The sequence below is a fragment of the Camponotus floridanus genome, unplaced genomic scaffold (genome assembly GCF_003227725.1).
Source record: "Camponotus floridanus strain SB8 unplaced genomic scaffold, Cflo_v7.5 scaffold5, whole genome shotgun sequence".
Taxonomy (NCBI): Eukaryota; Metazoa; Arthropoda; class Insecta; order Hymenoptera; family Formicidae; genus Camponotus; species Camponotus floridanus.
The window spans coordinates 62,465-86,067 of NW_020229658.1; the positions used below are offsets into that span (position 1 = coordinate 62,465).

A 23,603-nucleotide genomic window follows, 5' to 3' on the forward strand; every position below is an offset into this window, starting at 1 on the left:
GGTAATTCTATTATTATATTATATTATGCAATGTGTGTTAATTTTATTTTCATTATTTGTTATGTACTATCCAATTTACTCGTGAGAAATACATATCTTTGATGGGAAACTAATATGTTTTTAATATTTATATAATATTTAGTAATTTCAATTCAGAATTACAAGTTTTTTTTTTAAGAACATTCGTAGAAAAAGAAAAAGTGAAATTCTTACACGCGCGCGCGCTCGCGCACACACGCACATTGCACACGCACACATACACACACACACACACATATATATATATAAAATAAAAATTAATCTATATAATACATCTCAATAGTTTTTTATTTATTAATGTATAAATACTCTAGGCATATTGGCATTTCTTCCATTTAACAAAAATAATTATAGTAAAAAATTTGTTATTAAATCGATGATATAAGACAACCACCAAAGCATTGATATATTGGCAGAAATGTCTCTTCGAAATTTATGTAAATTGCGCTTTCTTTTTTGAATATTTATCCATATTTATTATCAATATTTGTTATTATAGGGAATATAAGGCTAACTAACTAGTTTTTAATTGTGCGGCAAACGTTACGATTATAAAAATTTATTATAAATAAGGCTCGGAAGTTTTTTTTAGCTGCATAAATTGTAATTGATAAATAGCAATTGCATTTCTATGCGCTTATGAAAAGTACAGCGATTTTATTCGTTATAGAAAAGGAAAATGTAAAATTTTGGATTTTGTAGGATTTTTATCACGATAATTAGGATATAGGATTTTAATATCTTTTGATTGACTTCCAAACCTTAAGTATGAAATATTATCAAAAATTTGTTACATTTTTAACGCAGAGAAATATCTATACTTCCATTCTTTTGTGCACTTTATCATATAAGCATTTATCTCATCTTAATATTTGTTAATGCATTTGTGATAACATTTGTTGTACATTGGAATTATTTTATGACTCAGAGTTTGTCTTACTAGAAACAGATATGTTGAGACATTTCTTTGTCCATGTAATATAATTGCAATTATGTCTATCATTTTTATAAAGTAATAGTTCTAAGAGAATAATTTCCTACGAAACAAAGTAACCCGAATTTATGCTATAGTGGTTGATACTATTTGAACTTCTTGAGATGTGTTGCTTAGTGTTAAAGTAGCGGTAGCTTGCTGTCGGGAATTTTGACCGATGCCTCTACTTCCTGGTGGGATATATGTCCACCATGCTAAAAAAAAGAAAAGAAGCGAAGCTGCCTTTCCTATAAATGCCAGGGCAAGCATGTATCTGAAAAATATATGTATGTGAGCACACAAATCAAACAAGTTACCATCTATATAATTTGCTTACCTGCTCATATAATAATTGTCGTATACGAGACATGCTCCTCTACCGTCGCACGTTTCGTTCCACAAGATACAAGTATCATCTATAAGAGCGCCAAATACCATCGGTGCTGGTATTGTTCCCAAAATTCGAACTTTAATCCATTGTATGCCTAAAGCAAATGATCTCTGATCGTCTCGCACGACTCGCAGTGTAGACGAAAGTGCTGGCATCGTGCATAAAAAGGTCATAAACATATTGCAAAATGCCAAAACGATAAATAACCATAGGTACGAGCACGTGCTTTCACAAGTGGTATTAATAGCTTGATAACGAACAATATCACCACTATCATCGGTTGTTAAATTCATCGCCGGTGAATCTATACAACTACAATCCGTGTATATCTATATGTAGAAAAATAAATGCCATAAAATTTATTTTTACAAAGAAGTAAGATAACATCCATTCGCGAAATATAAATGTAATAATTAATTTAGAAAAATAAAATTCAATACACTAACTTTAACATCGTTTATCGGTGTTTCACGATAACATCCAGCATGGCAAGGTGAATAATATGTGATTCCATCAACGCCGCATATAGGATCGAATTGCAATCTGGAGCAACCACAACCATTATTGCAGACGTTCTCCAAAGATAATGAAATTTTTCTGCAATAAGATATTCACAATTCGTGTAATAAAAAATGCAATCAAATAGGTCTCATTCTGATAATGATTCACGATTCAACAATGATGATGTATCTCTAACTGTTATTATATAAACATTATATAAATAAATTGATATCGATAAATCTATCAATTGTACAAACCTCGTGATATTTTGATAAGGAACGGTTAATCCAGCAAAATCTATGTTTGGACAGTTTAGAGCAAAACATAATGTAAAAATTATGCAGGCAGCCGTAGTTGACAAACAAAATTTCAAAATGCCAGAACAGGACAAATTGAAACGTTTTATCAAATAACCACCAAGAAAAGTACCGCCGCCTCCTGCTGGTACAGTTACTAATCCTAAAAATCAGAGCAACATCGTTTCATTATATGAGTTTTTTCTTTATATCACGCATCTTCAAATCTTTCAAAAGATTTATACAAAAAAATACTATGCGATTTGAATGTTTCGATCACAGCCGATCTAAACTCTCTTCATTAAATGAGGTTAATTTAACAGAAAATTAACATAGCAGAGAAGCTAATCTTAAACTTTTTATATTATTGAAGGAACTCTAGACCGAAATGTTTATACTGTATAATATTTTTTTGCATACAAATCTTATTACTTATACATTTTGTATAAATCTTAAATTAATAACATGGCACACAAGAAACTAGCGATTAAGAGTTACCGCGGATGGTAATGCGTAAATTTTCCTTAAAGATTAATTATTTGCGAAAATTTAACGTGCACAAGGCATATGGATATATTTTACTTGGTGTATTTACCAAGATATAGATTCTCATTTTTGAGAATTCTATAAATCCCTCATTCTTTATCAATTCCTTAAATTAATATACATACATTATACAAACAATCTGATCTCTTCTGCTAGTCATTCTTTTATTATCTAATTGAATTGTATATTATTTACCCATCAACAATGCAGCCGAACTAGCATTGACGCTGAATTGATTTTCCATTAATTTTGGCAGAAATGCAGCAAATCCGGCAATTAACAGTCCTTCACTGGCACCTGCTAAATTCAGCATAAAAAATGCTGGATTTCCGAGCAATTCAGTTAGAGCACGCGGCAGCTCTCGTATTTTGGAAAATACTTTTCTGGTTTCCGCAGTGGGAGATCGGGTCGATTTTTCATGTGCCTCTGATATCTTATCCTTAGCTAACTCCTCTGATCCTAGTCATTCATTTTTGAAAATAAAATTTAATAACATCAAATATTAGATTTTACAGATACTTAAATTAATTTCCAAATTGTTTTATATCTAAAAAATATTATAGCAAATATAATTATAAATACCTGGTAAAGCTGCTGGAAATGCTAAAACGGGTATAGCGATGATAAAGCAAATAACAGCTGCCACCAAAAAACCAATCCACCATGCACCAATCCAGACATTATTATCAGGAGTTAGTCCAATTCTAAAATTTAACAATTTCAGGATAGAGATTTAGGAAATATTGGAAAATCTTATGTCTTTGGAAATAAATTTAAAATTCGTTCTTTTTATACACATATACATGAAAAATCTCTGATATATTTTTTCTCTATATTATTCTGATTCAATCTTCTAAGAGTAACAGATATAAATATGTAAAAACAAAGCTAGATTATCGATTAATTCTCCCGATATTTATCTTGATAAATATGAGTTAATAAATATGAGTTAATAAAAGAACATTTGACAACAATATTTGACGAACTTTTTTAACTAAAAAAAGATAAATAATAATACGAGAGAAAAAAGTACATCTAAGATATTATCTAAGATATTATATTTTTTATGTTGTGAATTTATTATTTATACGTATTATAATTTAATTTCTCGTCTGGCAATGACTTAATTTTGCCAAAGTAAATTGACATATTACATTAAATATACGAACAAATTTGCAATGCATCGATCGATCATAGCAAAAATAGTGAAAGAAAAATATTCTTTCCCTATAGGAGAAAGAGATATCTATTTTTTGCTAAAGAGACATATATTATATATATACAGTTTGAATTCTTTTACAATGTAAGAGATAAAAATTTTATCATATTGTAAATCAATTAATAAATTCTTATAAATGTATCTTTCAATCTCAAAGTGTATACTGAAAAAAAAACAAGAATATACCAAATTGATAATTTACAGATATATTTAAGAAAAAATCGATATCTGATTCGCTGGAACGATATATATGTATAATACTCTATTCCTTTGCTAGAAAAGTGTGACACGCGACAATGAAACTTATCGTAAAAAGAAACTCGAAAGTAAGAAAGCGGAAAACTAGGAAAAATATACGTAGAGGAGTCGTTCACCTCCTCACCAGCTTGGGACTATAACTGCATCTGCCGCTGCTTCTCCGGCAAAACTTTTCATTTACCTGTGAAATTAAACGCGGCACATGTAACGACTTTCACGAGCAACAGTAGGAGGACAATACCCTACGCGAATAACTTCGCGTACTTACTTTTGTGTTCTTTTTCTCGAGAATCGTATTTCTTGTAAAAAAAGGAATGATTGCAGCCGTAAAAATGTCATTTTGTGTATGACATGTAAAATTGTATCGAGATTTACTTTCATTATATTTTTATTATATATTATTAAAATATATTATTAAGTGGCGTAAAATTTTTGAATAAGTTCCAATACAACAATTTTGGAAAGTAAATACTTTTTTTTGGATAATAATTTATACTTAATAAAACGACAAGTTTCCTTTAAAATTATCTTCAAAAAATCGAGATTTCGAAACTTGATTTGCTGGCGGATAGCAGGTGTATATTATAAAAAAAATCGTCGCTTTGATAACGATTAATATAATTCTCGCGCGGTACAGTGACTCAACAGTTGATGAAGGGTAGTATGAGTAGTAGGGGAGAAAATCCATGGGGAGACGCGTAGATAAATGGAACTTGATTGTATCCTAAGTACCGGGGGATGAACCGACAGTTTTGAAGAGTAACATCGGCGTCATCGTCAAATATTGGTTCACCGCTTGACATTTTCTCTATATATTATATATCAATGAAGTTACACGCGCTATTAATCTCGGCCCATTATACGCTCTAATGATCTTGCGGAATATTTTTAACGACATCAATGCATTAGACAAAGCACGTGTCTCTACGTTTTTTATATTCCTTGAATAAATTTTTCTTTTAAATATTTTTCATATAAATACATAAAAATATGATGAAAGTTAGAGCATTACATCGCTTGATTCGATAATCATCTTAGAACTCGAAGCAATTGATTGTCAAATTTTATCATTTTACTCGCGTTAATTAACAGATGTTTTATATTACTGGGAATATTTCTCCACTGATATCAAAGCTTCTACGAATGACCATTATATGTACGTCTCTCGAATTCTAGTTGGAAAATGACAAATATGCGCATTTGCATACCATCATATCAGTGAGTTATTCTGCATGTCGATACACATGTAATCATATCCGTACATACGATCATATATGTACACACGTATGTGCCGTCAGACAGATTGGCGCAAACAGCCAATAAATCCTCGCTAGAATTTAATAAAGTTGCGCTGACGCGCGACTAAACGTGTGTTCTAGCGTGTTAGTAGGAAAAAAGTAGAAAATACGTTTATATCGAAACGATAAAAAAAACAAGAAATTCCGATGGCTGACTGTTACACGTTTATCCTGTTTTTTTCCAACCATCCTGTACAAATATTATAGAATATTTATTCTTTTTTTCACATCTCATAATTTTCTTTCTATTCAAAATAAATCTAATTTATTTTTAAAAAGGATAACAATATCATATATAGATATATAAATCTATTTATCTTTATTTTAATATTGAAATACTTACATCGTGGAATCCACCGTAAGAAAATCCGTGTAAATTTTCAGTAATTCACCACCGATAACGTAACCTAATGCAGGTCCTATTATGGCCATAGTATAATAAATACCTAACAATATATTTCACATGTTGAAATTGATCAATTAAAAAAATTGATACGACGTGTGTGTGTGTGTGTGTGTGTGTGTGTGTGTGTGTGTGTGTGTGTGTGTGTGTGTGTGTGTGTGTGTGTGTAACATTGTAATATATGCGCTAGATCACGTCTTACCTAAATACACTGAGGACATTTTTTTTGAAACATTTTCGTCTAAATATGTCACTCCGAGTGTATAAAAAGGCGCCGCGCCGGCACCATGCAACAGCTGAGCTACCAGAAATATGGTTAAGTACATGCCACTGTAAGGCTCTAGCTCCGCTTGAACGGTAGATTGATCCGTGCAGGATATCTGAGTGGCCGAAATAATGATAAATCTGGCGTCGTCGGTTAGGTAAACTACATGAATAAAAGTGGAAATCGAGAAAAGCACGAAATTACAAACAAGTTTCGATCAGTCACGTATACTTTAATTATGCATTGTGTTTATTATCGTATGATGAGAATTTGGTTTGAAATTTAATGAGAATTTAATATGTATATATTCCGTGTATATATAAATGTTTTAAAGAGTATTAATCTCTTCTCGATTGTATCAAACTTATCGCGCTATTTAATATAATAATTAAACTCGATATGTAAATAAAGAATTTGAATACGTGCTGTAATGATTTAGAATACTCAACTCGCTTACCGAATGGCTTGACGTATTAGTGACACTTTGGCATACGTTTTCTGTTTGTTGACCTCCTCTATATGGTCCAGCAAGATAATGTGGAGATGCAAACAGCAAGCTTCCAATACCTAGGATTACAATTCCTACGCCGATATACCTATGACATTTCAGAATGCATATCACGAACTGAATTAATTAAAGATTTGTAGTATAATACGAGATAAGTATCTTTAAAGTAAATCGCAAACAAAAGTGAAAAATTGCGTTGCTATATATATCCAAAAGTTTTATAGCCTTCTTTTTTGACAAATTATATAAGCTAAGTATCGATAATATTTTTAATAATATACGTTATTTTATATGTTTGTAATTTTTTAATTTCGAAATCTTAGTTTTATTGCTTCTTTACTTTTCTCACAATGCGCGATTAAAAAAATTCGATTAGATCTTTTGTAAATGGATATAGATTATGGATATAAATTTGTACATATAATCTATCTAATATATATTTGTGTTTTTAAGTATTAATTTAAAATATGTAAAAACTAATTAGCCCCCTCCCCCCTATATAACTTATGCAGAAAAATGTTTTGCATTAAAAATTTTTATCTTAAAAATATATAACTCGAATGCGTTTTAATAAAATTTAAAAAATTAATTAAATGTAAATGATAAAAAGAAAAAATTTAAAAATTGATAATTTGTATAAATAAATAAGTAAAAATATTGTATTTTTATTATAAAGTATCGATAAATTTATACATATAATTTAATAATTTATTCCACTATTTTTCTATACTTTTCTATACTTTTCTATACTTTCTATACTTTTATATGAATATGTTAATTTTGGAAATCAATTTTTCTCAGATTTCAATTTTTGATTGCTTTTAAGAAAAAAGTTTGGATAAAAAATGTAAAATAATATTATTAAGATTGTGATATTACTTTATAGAGTTTCTTTTCTCTAGTATATGTTTATATATATACAATTTTATTCTGAAATTTTAGCTTGTGATTAAAAACATAATGTATAGGTTTTATATGTATTTTTTCTTTATTAATTTTTAGTGTATTATTTCTAAATTTTAGTGTATTATTTCTTTAAATTGAGAGTAATTTTATAAAAGGTCAATGTTGGTCGACCGTCGAAGTTTAAAATCTTCATACAACTATCGATTGTCGATTATAACAAAAGTTTGGAGGTAGGTCGTTGTAACCAAAAAACAGAATAGAAATTAACGTCGACAATATCGGACAGACTGACATTAAGATTAATACATATTTATGAGAATCATAGCATAGAAGCGGGATATCGGTATTAATATTAATGCATAAGACAATGGCATGCATGCCTACCTCGGTTTCGATGCTTTCGTACGGCCACCGAGATAGCTTACTGGTACGAGAAGAAGGAAACTAGCAATGTCATATCCACCCGCTATCAACCCAGACTCCGATGATTTTAATCCAAATCTTCTTTCTATCGTTGTTATGACAACATTTACAAATCCATTCACAACCATTCCTGAAATAACCAAGGTACAAATAATGAACAAACCAATTGCTCATTTGCGACGTATATAAAATCAACTTTGCAATATTCACTATTCAAAAAAGATTATTTTGATTTAAAGATTATATATATATGCATAATTTTATAATTGCTGAATAAAATCTTATTAATAATTATAAATTATATTGTATATGTATAGTTGTCATAAATAATATTTTAAACTTATTTTATATACATATATAATTTATATAATTTATGCGTTAATATATGGAAACTTGATAATATTATAATGTATTATGACTATATTAGTCATATTAGAAGTATTGAATAAATAGCTCTTTTAGGACGTATTTAATATTATTTATTATAAATCCAAAGAGAGAAATAATCTGTTTGATAAATCCATCCAAACATCCGTTTGTTGAAAATTTTAACATGTTCGTTGCTAACTACGAGTATACTCGTATAATAGTATATGAACTTCACAAGCCAACTATGAATATATTCGAATTCGGACCAACCTCATATGCCAAACGCGAGTTAATTCATAGTATAAGCATATTAATTTGCCATAGGAGGTCGGTAATCGACATTCGAATATCGAAAATTCGTAGTTGGCTTGTAAAGCTCAAATACCAACTACGAGTATATTCGTAGTTAGCAGCGAACATGTTAATATACAATAATATTTTAACAATAATAATTTTTTACAAAATAAAAATTTTATAAAGAATAATAAGAAAGTAATGTTAATAATAATAAAAATAACAATAATAATGCCTTACGTTGGCAAATTATCTATAATTATATGTTGCTTAATTGATGAAATCTTTTATGTGATTGTTTCGCTTTAACAAACATATATACTATTTCTATATTATTTCTGTAAATTTTCATATCGACAGGATAAATTCAATTTTCTGTTATCATTTTTTTACACCTATCTTTACAGTACCTATAAAAATTTGAAATTACAATCGAACATATGACTATTAATGTCTGTCAATATTATATAGCTTCATATCAAATATTGTTATCAAAAAATTATGTTAACAAAGCTGCGATTTATTAGATTTCCTTATAAATATTATCGTCGATATTTGAGATAATGAAGAAGAAAATCTCGAATAATCGAAAAAATTTAATCATTTACGTACAAATTCTAATAACAAAGTTAAAGGAATGAATTAAAAAATGTTAATTGCGACTAATGTTTTTATTTCGTTATTATTGATGATATTTTCATTTTTATTGATGATATTATTGATGATATTTTCATTTTTATATGGCGCAAATATAGAATCCATTGACACATTTTTTCACTGAGATCCACACTAATTCATACTAATTTGACACGAAAAATTAAGCTATAGTACATACCTTGCATAGCTCCTGCCCAACATAACCAGAAAAGTGCCCATTTTGCGGTGCGAAATTTCTGCAAATAAATTGGTCTGAACCAGTACCAGCCGCACTTCAGATTGTCCGTGGTCCTATCTGTCTCCTTCAGAATTTCTGGCTTTATTTCCGGTTTTCTCGGGCCATCTCCAAACTGTTCCGGAAAACTAGAGAGGCTCTCATGCATATCCGGAACTCCCGACTATAAATTACGTGACTGAGTATTTATTTTTATTATATAAATAATTTTGTATATTGTCTTATTAACAACGTATATCAATATTTTCTTCAAAAGAACTTTATAAATTGATGTAGAAATGTGATGATAAAGTAGCAAAGTGATAAAGCGCACTGAATTTTCAGTGTGCACGAAATGACATGATTGGCTTTAACATAAGAGAAAATGCTACAATCTCTATGACCTATGATCTCGAATTGTCTACGCGCGCTTTACATTATATATTTCTATATATTGATGATCATAAATTAAATATTGACTAGAAATTTGTATCCTTTTTTTATTTTTCCTGTCAATTATAACAACTCTATGGAAAATATAATTGATTATAAAATATATACATAAATAAATACTCACACTAAATGTAAATTTATCCCTCATAATTATTAACAATTTCCAAGATGTACGATAAAAATTTAAATATCTCCCCCGCCCCCACTTAACTTTCACTAATCACTTTTTTAAACTTTTTAGCGATAGTTGATTATTTCATATGTGCAAAAATTTAATAAATATTTATTAGTGTATGAGTAAAAATATTTTATTACAAAATATTTTATTAATATATAATCGAACATGGATTACATTTGCATTTAATCAATTAAAGATTATGACATTTGTTTTGCAAAAACAAGTTGACTCGGATAAGAGAACGCGTCTTTTCATATAACTTGAATTTATTACTTATTAAAGACAAATACAAAAAATATATACGATATTTTTATTGCGCTATCTCGACTTATCAAAGTAGGAAGAGATTTGTTTTTCATTTTTTTATACGAACGATTATTATTTGCAAAGCGCTCTTATTTTCTTTATCTATGTTACACACACACACACTCTCTCTCGCTCTCTCTTTCTCTCTCTCTCTCTCTCTCTCTCTCTCTCTCTCTCTCTCTCTCTCTCTCTCTCTCTCTCTTTATACGATATTTATTGTGAAAAACTTTAATATTTTCGGTCAAAAGGGACTCACTAATAAGACATAAATAAGTCATCAAATTATACCACGAAAATCATGCTTCATTTGTTTGATTTCGTTAATTTCGATACGATCCAAAAAGTTGCGTAGCGCTCTCACTGCATTATTGCTATGATTCTTGCATGTATCACTCACATCGTATTTTATTGTTGCAATATGCAGTTTTCAGTTTATCTTTTGCCAACTCACTAATCCCGATTATAACTCAAATTGTGTCCGTATTGTACAAATTTATTACAATATATCCATATAATCCATTATAATTCATTCGCTGAAGATTCGAAAATATTAATAACTCATACAATAAATCAATTCTACATGCACATTACAATATGGCAATATTCATTTTTATATTAATTCATTTTCAGTTGAATCGGAAACAGTCGACGCGAATATTACGGATCGTGGCAACCGGGAGCGTATGTCGCACGCGACTGAAGTCCGCACCCGCGCTTCAAGCTCGCGTTCGCACTCCTACAGTTTTCCCCGTGAGCTTAAACGCGGTGTGTACACTACTACCACTAATATCAACAGCGACGCTCTTACACTACATTGTAGACATACCCTTTCTCCTTCCGTTCTTCATTCTCTTCTCCTCCTCCCCCCTCTCTTTCTCTTTCTCTCTGTCTCACATATACATTTTCCACTTCCCTCTCTTACTCTCTTCTATCATTACCTCCCACTCTAGGCTCTTCTTCCTACTCTTCTTCGACTCACTATAAACCACCCCTACTAGCTGTTGCTTCACTGTCAAGACGAACGAGCCACCCGATTCCACCCGTCATTTAAATGCGATCAAGTTTATTAGCTTTTGCAAGAATTTATGCATCTCATGTAATATAAAGTGTAATATGTAAGGTTTCTTATACAAGCCGTCTAACAAACGTTTCCTATATTCGCAGGATCAACTTCCTAATGTCTTAGTCGTTAGTTACCGAACACTCGTTATCAATTTTTCTGATCGATCTTTAAAAAAAAAATACTTCTTTTATAGTATGGCATTATTATCGCAAATATTAATTATCGTAAAAAATAGATAAAAGATAAAATTAGCGATGTACTTGCGCAATATATGTTCGCTTATTCAATTTAAACTATCAATTTAATGAGTATTGTAACATTATTAAATATAGAATTAACTAGGACCTTTTTTGTTGAAATTTTATGTAGCTTTATTTAAATTTTTACAAATTTTCAGAACGAGAGAAAAAAGAGAGAAAGGAAAGACAGACAGAGATAGATAGATAGATAGATAGATAGATAGGTAGATAGATAGATAGAGAGAAAAAGAGAGAGAGAGAGAGGAAATAGGAGAAACAGAGAGAGAGGCAGAAAGCAATCAATAAGATTTATGAAATTGATAATTATATTAATGAAGTTGAAGTATTTTACATTCGTATACAAAAAAAAAACACAATACAGATTGAAATAAAAAATATGTCTCAGTTATTATATCATTGAATGAACTTTATTTCGAAGATACCAATTATATTTTCTTTACTACGAAATTCTAGTGCAAATATTTGATGATTGGATATTGTGAGTAAGATTTCTTTGATTTCTAAAAAAGACAAAAAATAAACTCAAATGTTAAATTATTACACAGATAAAAATAGATGACGAAATAGAATTATACATTAATGCAGCATTACATACATAGAGAAAGCGGTATAATTCGTCAAGCGATGAATCTGTGAGAATAATACAAAGAAATGAATGACATTGACTAGGGAAGTTTCATTATTTGCACGGAAATGTCAAAACTTCTAAAATGTGTGGAAGATGGAAATTGGAAGACAAGCGAATAGGTCAGGTCAGGTCAGATATATCAAACATATCGTGGACATGCCTGAATTTATGATAGTAATAACGCCAGCACGTAGAGGCAAAAAGATCAGAAATAAATCACTGATAATATCACTTTTTAAAAAGACCGGCACGAAATACAGATCATCGAGCGATGCATCGTGCATCTTTCTATGTATTCGCATATAAAATTGGTAAATTTTTACTTTCTACTTCACACATATATTTTGTAAAGTAGAAAACAATCGTAGAATATGAGGATACATCGTAGATATTGAGGAAACAATACGTATACAATATTTGACAATACGTATACAATATTTGACAAAATTACAAATGCAAATATAATTTTCAATAATAAATTATACGAACATAAAAATGAAAAATATATCTCCGCCTATGTGAAGACAGTTATTTATCGTATCGGATTAAATATCATGTCCATTTTTGCCTTGCGTACAATTTTCGCGATTATTCGTTTGACGAGAGCAGTGCGTCCGAAAATAAAAAAAAAGTCACATTATAACGCATGATATACATGCATATGTATGTGCTGCGTGGCGTGTTACACAATATAAATAGCCAAAAAGTAAATCAAAGATCGCGCAACATTGCACGAGAAAGGGGAGCACGGGAGGAATAAATACTTTTTTTAGGGACCATAGAAAGCAACGCACGTTTCACGAGCCACGCGACCGCTTCGACATTTTCGTGGATTTAATAAAGATTCATGGCTTCCGTTTGCAGAGAGCGACTGCCGTGTACGGGTATGGGTTCGCTCGACGAAAAGACAAGCGAACGGACGTCGTCTCTTACGTGATCGTTTTATCCCATAGGCGTCGAATGTTTTTTTTTTCAAAATCTATGTATCGCGCTGTAACGCAGTTCATTTTTCATTATTCAAATAACTTTACAGAAATTTTTTTAAAGTTTCAGAAATTCTTAATCAAATAACTAATTTTTCGATTTCCATGCTTGAAATATTATCCAATGACGGATATACAATTTTTGTAGAACAAAATAAATTTTAAAATTTTCGTGTAGCTTTTGATTTCTGCAGAACGTATATCGCGCGGCGCCAATGATGGTAGACAAACAACGGCTCGTGTCGATGCTAAAGGGCGTGGGTGAGCTCAAACGAATTTTATGGAGAAAGACTAAGAGGAAGCTTTTAATATTTTTTTTATTTATTTTGGAAAAGCACATTGCAATTTTTATTGCAATAAATAAATATAAATCAAAAAAGTAAAAAAGAATTACATTCGATTTAACTAATCTTTTAAAATTTTGATATTACATATATATGTACATGAAATCTTGTTGCGAATAAAAGTTATTCGTCTTGTTGCTTTTACGCATGCGAAAATCTTTTGTTGAATTCCTTAATACATACATTGTGCTCTTTAATCTCTCTATTCCGATGCAAGTCACGGCATATGACCTATACATTGACATATATGATAAAATGATTTATTTATACATCACTTTCCTTCGTATCGTTCATATAATAACTGACATTAGTCACGATTTATAATCGGTTCTTTTCAAATAAAAGCTCTTTATATGTAGTAAAATGTTTTCTACTCGCACAATAGTTATCTACCGATCGAGAAAAGCAATAAACACATAGCGATATTCGTGTATAATAAAATACACTTTTATAATGTCCCTTTTCAATCTTTCCTCTTTCAAAGTGAAAACGAAAGTCTCGAAATCTTTGTGCGCGTCTTTCCAGCATGACATTTTTTTCTTTTATGCTGACACGTTTCCCCAAGTTCTGTGAGAATTTCTCAGCAGATACGAGCCAATAGAGAGGCTGTTTATAACATAAAAGATAATGCTGTTTGTCATTTGAATTCTTCCCTTTCATATTTTTTTTTAATTAGAAATGCAAATATATACACAGACAACTACCTATGCATAGACAACTACCTATATATAAAAACATACAAACATATCTACTGTTGATTTATATACTATAATGTCGGTTAGATAGGAACATACTTAACGCATTAAATCTTTACAATAATAATCTATTATGATAATGCAATGATAAATCTATTGATGAATAATTATCCATATTACATATGTAGCTATATGTGACATTTTTAAAAAGCATGAGAGATAGAAAGTTAGTAGAAAAGTCATCCATCCAATCGGGGAAATAACTTTCGTCGGATAATGTTTATACAGCACTCGTGACTAATATATTCCTAATAACTACATTCAGGAATAACTCGATTTATAGATTTATGGTGAGTGAATATGCCAAGCAGCTTGTTAATGCAAATTGGCTAAATGGCATTTAGCTGACAAAAAATCATTTCATGAAATAGATGTCAAGTATTTTGTTTCCTGTCTTTATCTATTTTTTCGATATTCACGCGCAGTATTACTACAAACGTTATAATGTAATGGAAACCTAATGGCAATTTTGTAACATAGTATACACTTAGTATATTATATATATAATTATATTTTTGCAAATGTTAGTACTTGTAGCGAATTATGATAATAATTCGATGTTACAGTAATAAGGTAAATATAAGTTGTAAGAGTAATTTCATTTAATATATATACATTTGTATCTAAATACATTCGTCATTCTGCAAAAATCATTAAATAAAAGAGAAAAATGTGAAAAGCGAAAAAAACCAATATTAAATTGGAATAAGAATCATTTCTTCATATTATCTACATAAATTGACTAATTATTCAATTACACCATAGCAGTATGTCTTTTTCTCTCTTTTTCTTTCCCCTCTCTTCCTCCCTCCCTCTCCCTCCCTTACTCTCTCTCTCTCTCTCTCTCTCTCTCTCTCTCTCTCTCTCTCTCCCTCTCTTTCTTTCTTTCTTTCTCTCTCGTTCTTTCTTTTTCTCTTTTTGTCCTTTTTTACAATTCTTCGAGCTTTCGAGTACGGCCCATTAATTGAGACAATGTCGGAGTACGCCGCTCCGCGGTCTCCTTTTCCATCATTATTTTTCTCTTCGACATTTTGTCATAACGCGCGACGTTACTTCTCATAATTGCGGCGCAATCACGCTCGGTTCGCTTTTCTGGGTTTTTTAAGCCAGCACAAAACTGTCTCGCTTGTACGAGCGATGTTATTTGAAATAAGCATTACAATAGGAACGAAAAATGAAACCGAGTTTTCATCTTATTCAAGAGCTTTGGAGTTTCTCGAATTAAAAAAGACAGATAAGAGAGAGAAAGAGAGAGAGAGACACTTTAATATATTTTAATTGTTATTTTCAACTATTGCATTAACAAATGTTTTATTATAAAAAATTCTATAAATAAATACACATCTTATATAAATAAATCTGTCTTGTATTTATTTTTGAAATTAACTATTCGATCAGACAAGTCCGCAGGCATTAATCGCAAAAACCAAACCCAATGAAATTAGATATCCCGAAGCCAATCAACCCATGAAAAATGGCTATAGAAATAGTATCACGAATACAAATATAAATTTAACAGAGATAGTTTTGTTTTCGCAAAAATACATATTCAACAATTTATTAAAAAAACAAAAACAATTAATTTATTATAAATTTTTAATAAATGCAACTGTCGAATTAGAGCGAATGTTTGAATTGGTATTAAAATCGTCAAAGTCGCCATTAACTGTTTCGATCTATTAAATGCTTCTATAAAAGCATAAAAATAAAAAAAATACGATGGTGATAATTTATTTTATATATTTATCCGAAGAAAGGCGCTACAATATCTCGAATCTGCCAGCAGCTTCGTCTTATATATACTCATGCAAATTTTCAAAGTGCGCGGATGCAAATTTTCTCGCGAACGCAAGCATCGTTGGAACAAGTAAAATACGTTGGGTTATGCGATAGTTGTTTATTCTTTTGAGAATATCGCGCGAAAAAATACGATGATAAACTCTTGATCGTTCATGAAATTAAAATAAAATTTAAGTTTGCAAAAAAGGGTACCGCGATACCTTCACTTTTGTCAATACATATAATTCTCATCAGCACTATATATCTTTTATTAAGTACTTCATATTAGTGGCAGAATCATCCATTCTTCAATATTGACTGAGTCTTACAAATCATCACTTTGTTTAACAATTAAATTTAAATTATTAAATAAAACTTTATTTCTTTTAAAGTTTAAAACATATAAAATGACATTATTATGTATATCACACTTATATCTTCATGTTTATGAATTATAAATATTTTATATATATTTTATATGTATTTATCATATAATTATTATTTAATAATTTTAATAATTTTTGACTTATCATTTTTACTTAATAATTTTTGACTTACCATTGGCTCGATGTCATCATAGCCTAGATTATTTATTCCAGTCATGATGTAATCTGTAAAACATAATAATTATATAAATTATTGTAAATGTAATTAATGTATTATTGTAAAATGTAATTAATGTATTAAATTAATATATTATTATAATTTATAAAATAATTGTATTTCTTAATAATAAACATATCATGGCTTTTAATAAGACTTTGATAAGAACTATTATTTTTACTTATCTTTGAAAATATCTACGATAAATAATACTGTATATATAAATGGCATATATAATCCAGGTAGCACACGTTCGTTTTATATACGTTTCTTAAACCTCCAATGTTTTTTAACCGTAAACCATTAATAAGAAACTATAGAAACGTTTCTATATGACTATATGATTTTAAAAACGTTTCTGATGACGTTCGTGATGATTTTAAAAACGTTTCTATAGAAACGTTTTTAAAATCATATAGTTAAAGAAAAGTATTTTTCACGTTTCTATAGACAAAATAAAAATTAATTTTTAATTAATTTCAAATTAATTTCAAATTATATACTATACATATACATATACATACATATACATATACATATACATACATACATATATAGTATATAATTTGAAATTAATTTGAAATTAGTTAAAAATTAATTTATATATATATATATATATATATATATATATATATATATATTATCAGAAAAGGAACGTATCTCTTAACGTTTTTCAAGTAAACATTTTAATGACTCAGAAACATTTTTAAGAGAGAGTCGTTATGAAGAGTGGTTATGAAACGTTTCGAAGAAACAATTATAAAACGTTTTTGAAATGAATATATGCCTGGGAAAAATACATATACGTATTTATGTAAAGTATACATTTTATATAATATATTTTTATAATATAATTTTATATAATATATTTTTATATAATATACATATTTTAATATACTTTTTTTATATAATATACATATTTGTATAAACACTTATACATTTATAATAATAATAATATAAGATATCACTAAAATATATTACAAATATTGTCTTATTAAAAATATTAATTGTATTAATTATATTAAAAATATTAATTATATTATATTGCTATAACAGTTTGTAGTCTTATTTTCTTAAACAAAATCTTATTATTTATATACAAAGAATCAATTTTTGCTTTAACAAAATTTTCTTTTTTATTAATTTGATTTTTTTGGAAAAAATTTTGAGAAAAAGATTTATTCTTTTGTGTTTTGACTTGATTAAATTATTTTCATATTTATTGTAAGATAACACATGAATGAAAAAGAAGTTTTATATATTTTCTTATACTTTTACTCTATTAACTTTTAATTCAATATAATCCAATTTCAACCGTCAACAATTAGATTATAGCCTTAGATAAAAATTTATATCCATCTTAAAAAATTATATGTTCATCATATAATGTTTCATGTAAAAAACTATGAAAAATTTGATATTAAAAGATATTTATTGATTTTTTTTTATTCAAATAAATCTCTAACATATGTGTGTATACATGCGTGCATATGCACAAGTATGTATAAATGTACATTAATATAACTTATATCCAATGAATCTTTTATTATCAATTTATCTTTAAACTTCATTTCAAATTATCTAATTGTAAGGTAAATTTAGTAAGATTGAATTTCATTTAAAATTAAATTAGAGATTGGATTAGTAAATTTATGGGATAAAAATACAGACAGAAAAGCAAAGTTCTTGCTCTGTCCACGCACTTATTTCAATAAATATACAAATATTTATAACTCAGAGAATTTAAAATTTATATTCGATGGAACGCAAGTTGTTGCATTTAACACTCATTTGCATGTTTCACTTTATATATTTAACTTTTATACGTTTATACGTTTTACTTTTTAATAAACAATGAATTACAGTTAAAATTTTTTAAATAACGGTATTACATCAATTTAATAATATATGTATAGTATATTTTGATAATATATGTATAGTAAAAGTAATAAATCAAATATTATACTATTTAAAAAAAATATATGTGTGTGTATGTGTGTATGTTTGTGTGTGTTTAATTTAAACGTTGAGAAAATATCAATCATACATTTATGAACATCATTGTTAGATCTTATTGTTAGTAAGACGATCGTTGATAGGTGTGAATAAAGCGTAATAGCGTTCAGAAGAGTCAAAGTAATAAGATAATAGACATCACGGTTAAATTATTATGCACCCTGTACGAAATGTATGTTTAGATTTATCTTTATATGAATTAAATTCAATGTTCTCATATAATAGGTTATCCCTTGAAAAATATTCAATTCTATTATATATATTTTATCGAAAATTTTTAAATATATTATATGTACATGAACATAAACTCACAATTTAATTGATTTATATATATATATATATATATATATATATATATATATATATGATTATAAGCTCGGCGGCTATTTTACATTTTTCCAGTTCTCTATTATCTTATGATAAGGGTCACGCTTTTCTTATTTTAAATGTACATAATGAATACATCCAGAAGCACAACCGCTCACTGAGCGATTACAGTTAGCCGCTCAATACCGCTCAATGAACGCTTTTTGATGTATTTTAGGATATATATTCAATCTAGTTACGCGCCATTTACGTGTTTAGATATGTTGTTGCTAGAGTTAATAACTTTAATTTTCTTCGCTGAGTTTATTATTGATTCGCGGTTGGAATTTTCAAAATCGAAGGAAGGAAAGGTGATTAGTGATATAGACGAAGTTTGAGAACTGATATTTATTAATCCACGATTATTAAACAATTGAACTTGTCGGCAAACACACCGAAATCGAATAGAATTGAAAATCATGAGAGATGTATGCGTGTGAGTACAGAGTGAATGTGTTTGTATGACCGTATGTGTCTTACATCGAGATAAACGTCGAAAAACTCAGTGATGTGTTTTTGGCGGTTGAAAGCGAATTTAAACTAGAGTATAAACAATTAGACATAATTTTCACAGAAAATATTATGAATAACAAACAATGAAAAAGTGATTAGTAAAAATTTTAAAATTAAGAAAGAAGTCGAGAATAGTTAGAATTTGTCGTTAACAATATGACACATAAATATATATAGTAGTTAAAGGGGAATAATTGTATACTGTTTTAAATAATATAATTTAATTCTTTATTTTAAATTTTAAATTTATAATTTATTTTTTTCTAAATATTATAATTTTTATAATGCAAGATAATTTATAATGCAAGGTATAATGCAAATTATAATGCAAAGACATATTGTTATGATGATTTGGAGAAATAAAAGTGAAGGTGATAATATTATGTAAATTGTTGTGAGAATGATTTAGAAGATGTGAAGATATTTTATAAATAATAAAGTTTTGCATATTCGTAATAAAAATTATTTTAAAATTCTTATAATACAATACAAAGATGGATAAAATCTTCAAAATATACTGCTCTCATTTATGGTTATGCTTAAGCAATCTAACTTGTTTAAAAAATTTATAAGTGTAAAATGATCTTACTCTGTAAGGAATATTATCTATTGCTCAAGATTTTAACTATAGTATAGGGATATTGAATTGACGCGTAAAGTGAGCGGAGTGAGCGATGGAAAACTACGCTGACAAAAATGGCGATCACTCACTGAGCAGCTTAGAAAGCATTTGCATCTAGTAGATAGATCTAGGGTATTCATTGAGCGCTCAGTAAACGTTTAGTGAGCGATTGTACTTATGGATACACTCAATGCGCTTCATTATGATTGATATTAATTAAGTAAAATAAGAAAAACATGAAAAATTAACAAAAAACAAAAAATTTACGAATGCATAAAAATGCATATTAATAACAAAAAATTTACGAATGCATGATTGATTGAATATTAATATATCAAATATAAGAGAAACACTCAAAACATTTAGAGATTTTCAATTTTAATACAATTTTCCCATTAAATCTTTTCTTTTCTTAATTATTTTCCCAATAATCATCACTTTTTGCAATTATCATATGATCGTATAATACGCCAATTATAATCTTTAGTAGTCGTTTTGTTCAGTTTGTTCTTTTAATAATATTCTACTTGATACTTTGAGATGTTAAATTATACAAAAGTCATAAAATCTTTTATGTAAGTACGCAAATAAAATTCGATAAACGTATCTTTATTAAGACGTAATATTATTTTTCATAGCACTATCATTCAACAATTATGATTATTCGTAAATATTAGATATTTAGACATGCCACGATTCAGGGATCAAAGAAAGCATATACACATTGTTTGTATAATGTTTTTCGTGATACTTTTGTTGAATAAAAACACTAGAACGAAATATCACAACTTGGTCGCTTTTTTATCTCAAATTTATTATATTTAAAAGAAAAGTCACACGGAAATTACATATTTTATTGCAAATATTTAATGGCATTCCTTTCTATCCGTTATATCGTTATAATAATATTACCGGATAAGATTTTTATTTTTATTTAACTTTTCTTCTCCTTTTTCTCTCGAATTTAAAGTAATATACGTGCGACATGGAAGATATTGATGCGGAAAAAGCATTGGAAAAATTGTCGTAAGTTGCGCGCCGTACCGCAACGGTTCCGACTCGGTGATACTAATTATATGACTCTTTATGGACACTGGCGCTTCCGTTAATTAATTTACATCTGTCTGTCTCTTTCACATCGTTATATAATTAATTAATATAACCGTAGGTTTAGAAGAAAAGGACGAGAAAAAGATGAGAAGTAATTATACCTATATTCTAGGTAGAATAAAATGCGACACATGGTCGTCCTTCTTCCGCTGTTAGTACATTTGTAAAAACTTACTAAAATTATTATAATTATATAATATACAATATCTAATAATGCTATATTATTATAAATATTATGTTAACAATTAGTAATTTATTTGATAACTTTATTTACATAACTCATACTATTATAACTTTATACACGTATCTTTAATATATATATATATATATATATATATATATATATATATATATATATAGTTAAATTAATATATAATATTAAAACAATTAAAATGTATTTGTGATATTAAAATATGTATTGTTATATTTACTATTATATGATCTTATATTACTTACGTATTTAAAAATATGTAGAGATGAATCTTGATTCTGATGCCTTATAAATAAAATTTTATAATCCATATCGATGCGATATAACACATGATTATGTTACAGAAATTCTGTTATAACAGATGATATCTATTATAATAGAATCTATTTTTAACAATTAAAAAACTTGCAATCACGCATGACATTTTATCTTACAAACAGTGAGAGCGAGATCACGAGTTCGAAACGATTGCCTTGGGCAATCGTTGACTAACTGAACATTGTGTAGTCTGAAGTCGGTGACTTGAGTTCTGAGAGTGGGGTTTATGCTATGTATATAGCTATATACACTTTCAACATTTTCGATATGCATATCTGTCTCATACGTGACCCGAATGAATACATGTATACCATATAAATACCACAATGTGTTTATATTTATAAGACATAAATATATATAAATTTTGTGATAATCAAATACATACATACATCTCTCGTGCATTTATTTTAAACAATTTTTGTACAACATTCTTTTATACCAGATTTATTGCAACATTCTATGAAAGATTTTCCTTATTTTCATTATTCCTTAATTTAATTATCTAACTTTAATCATAATTTTTAATTTTTAGTTGAATAATTATTTTGCTATAAAACAAACATTTATTTTTTTGTTAATTATATATTTATAATATATATTTATTATTAATAATATAACTAGTTGATTTACTGCATTCTAAAATATCTAAAATTACAACTACTACTGCTACATATATATGTGTGTGTAAATATGTGTGTGTATGTATATATAAATTACTTGCGTCATTAGTGAGATGATTCAACATGTATGCGTTTCTGATTTGAGTTTTGAGAAACTGATAACATTAGAAAAGTTATCGATAAAAATATATATATATATATATATATATATATATATATATATAAAATGAAAATTTTCCATTTTATCTGTTTTACTAATGTTGATGTATAATTGCAAAATGATTTGCAATTTTACATTTTTATCATATCAAAGTGTCTATATACAAATGTGTATAAAGTTAACGCATACATGTTGAATCATCTCACTAGTGACGCAAGTAATTTTTAATAAGGCACATGAATTAATTGTGCAATTTAATAATAAATAATTATTAGAATATTTTTAAGATAACGCACTTATATATATGTAATTTAATATAACGCTTTATACTTTACTAATCCTAAAAATTATGAAGTAAATATATTTTAAAATAAACACGATTATGAAGTAAATCTAAGGTAAATTTAAAGATAAATAATTTATTTTAAATATTTTTAAATATTTAAATATTTTATTTTAAATATTTCTTTTTTTTACAGAAAGAAAATCTGCTGATACGACGTGTATTAATATTTTGTCGATTATTATATGGACAAAAAAAATTTATTAAGAATATTAAATATTTATTTGTTAAAAATAACTTTCATAAATCTATAGAAACATTATTTTGTTATTTTGTTATAATAATAAGTTCATTTTGTCTTGTGTCGCCGTTAAAAAAATCATAGTTTTGTTATAACCAAAAAATAAATTGATCAAAAGTAAATAATTTTATTTTAGCAAATTTTTACGTTATGATAAAACGTTGGTTGATT

The 23,603-nt window shown here is 27.9% G+C and overlaps 1 protein-coding gene across 4 annotated transcripts; it reads right to left on the reverse strand.

Annotated features, from left to right (window-relative positions):
* Nucleotides 1-320: 320 nt before the first annotated feature.
* Nucleotides 321-22,246, reverse strand: LOC105254049 (solute carrier organic anion transporter family member 4A1). 4 transcript variants are annotated; one of them, XM_025412333.1, is made up of 13 exons: nt 21,996-22,246; nt 16,868-16,920; nt 9,525-9,744; nt 7,988-8,156; nt 6,647-6,785; nt 6,127-6,304; nt 5,865-5,967; nt 3,329-3,450; nt 2,942-3,205; nt 2,162-2,363; nt 1,850-2,000; nt 1,350-1,732; nt 321-1,286 (listed from the first exon to the last, which is right to left on the reverse strand). In XM_025412333.1, exons 2-13 carry the CDS (start codon nt 16,910-16,912, stop codon nt 1,100-1,102), a joined length of 2,163 nt encoding a protein of 720 aa, XP_025268118.1. In that variant the 5' UTR covers nt 16,913-16,920; nt 21,996-22,246; the 3' UTR covers nt 321-1,099. The 4 variants fall into 4 exon arrangements, with proteins under 4 accessions (XP_025268118.1, XP_011260814.1, XP_011260813.1 ...); XM_011262512.3 differs by lacking the exons at nt 16,868-16,920; nt 21,996-22,246 and adding exons at nt 10,138-10,246; nt 10,895-11,310; XM_011262511.3 differs by lacking the exons at nt 16,868-16,920; nt 21,996-22,246 and adding exons at nt 10,138-10,246; nt 10,786-11,310.
* Nucleotides 22,247-23,603: the final 1,357 nt, after the last annotated feature.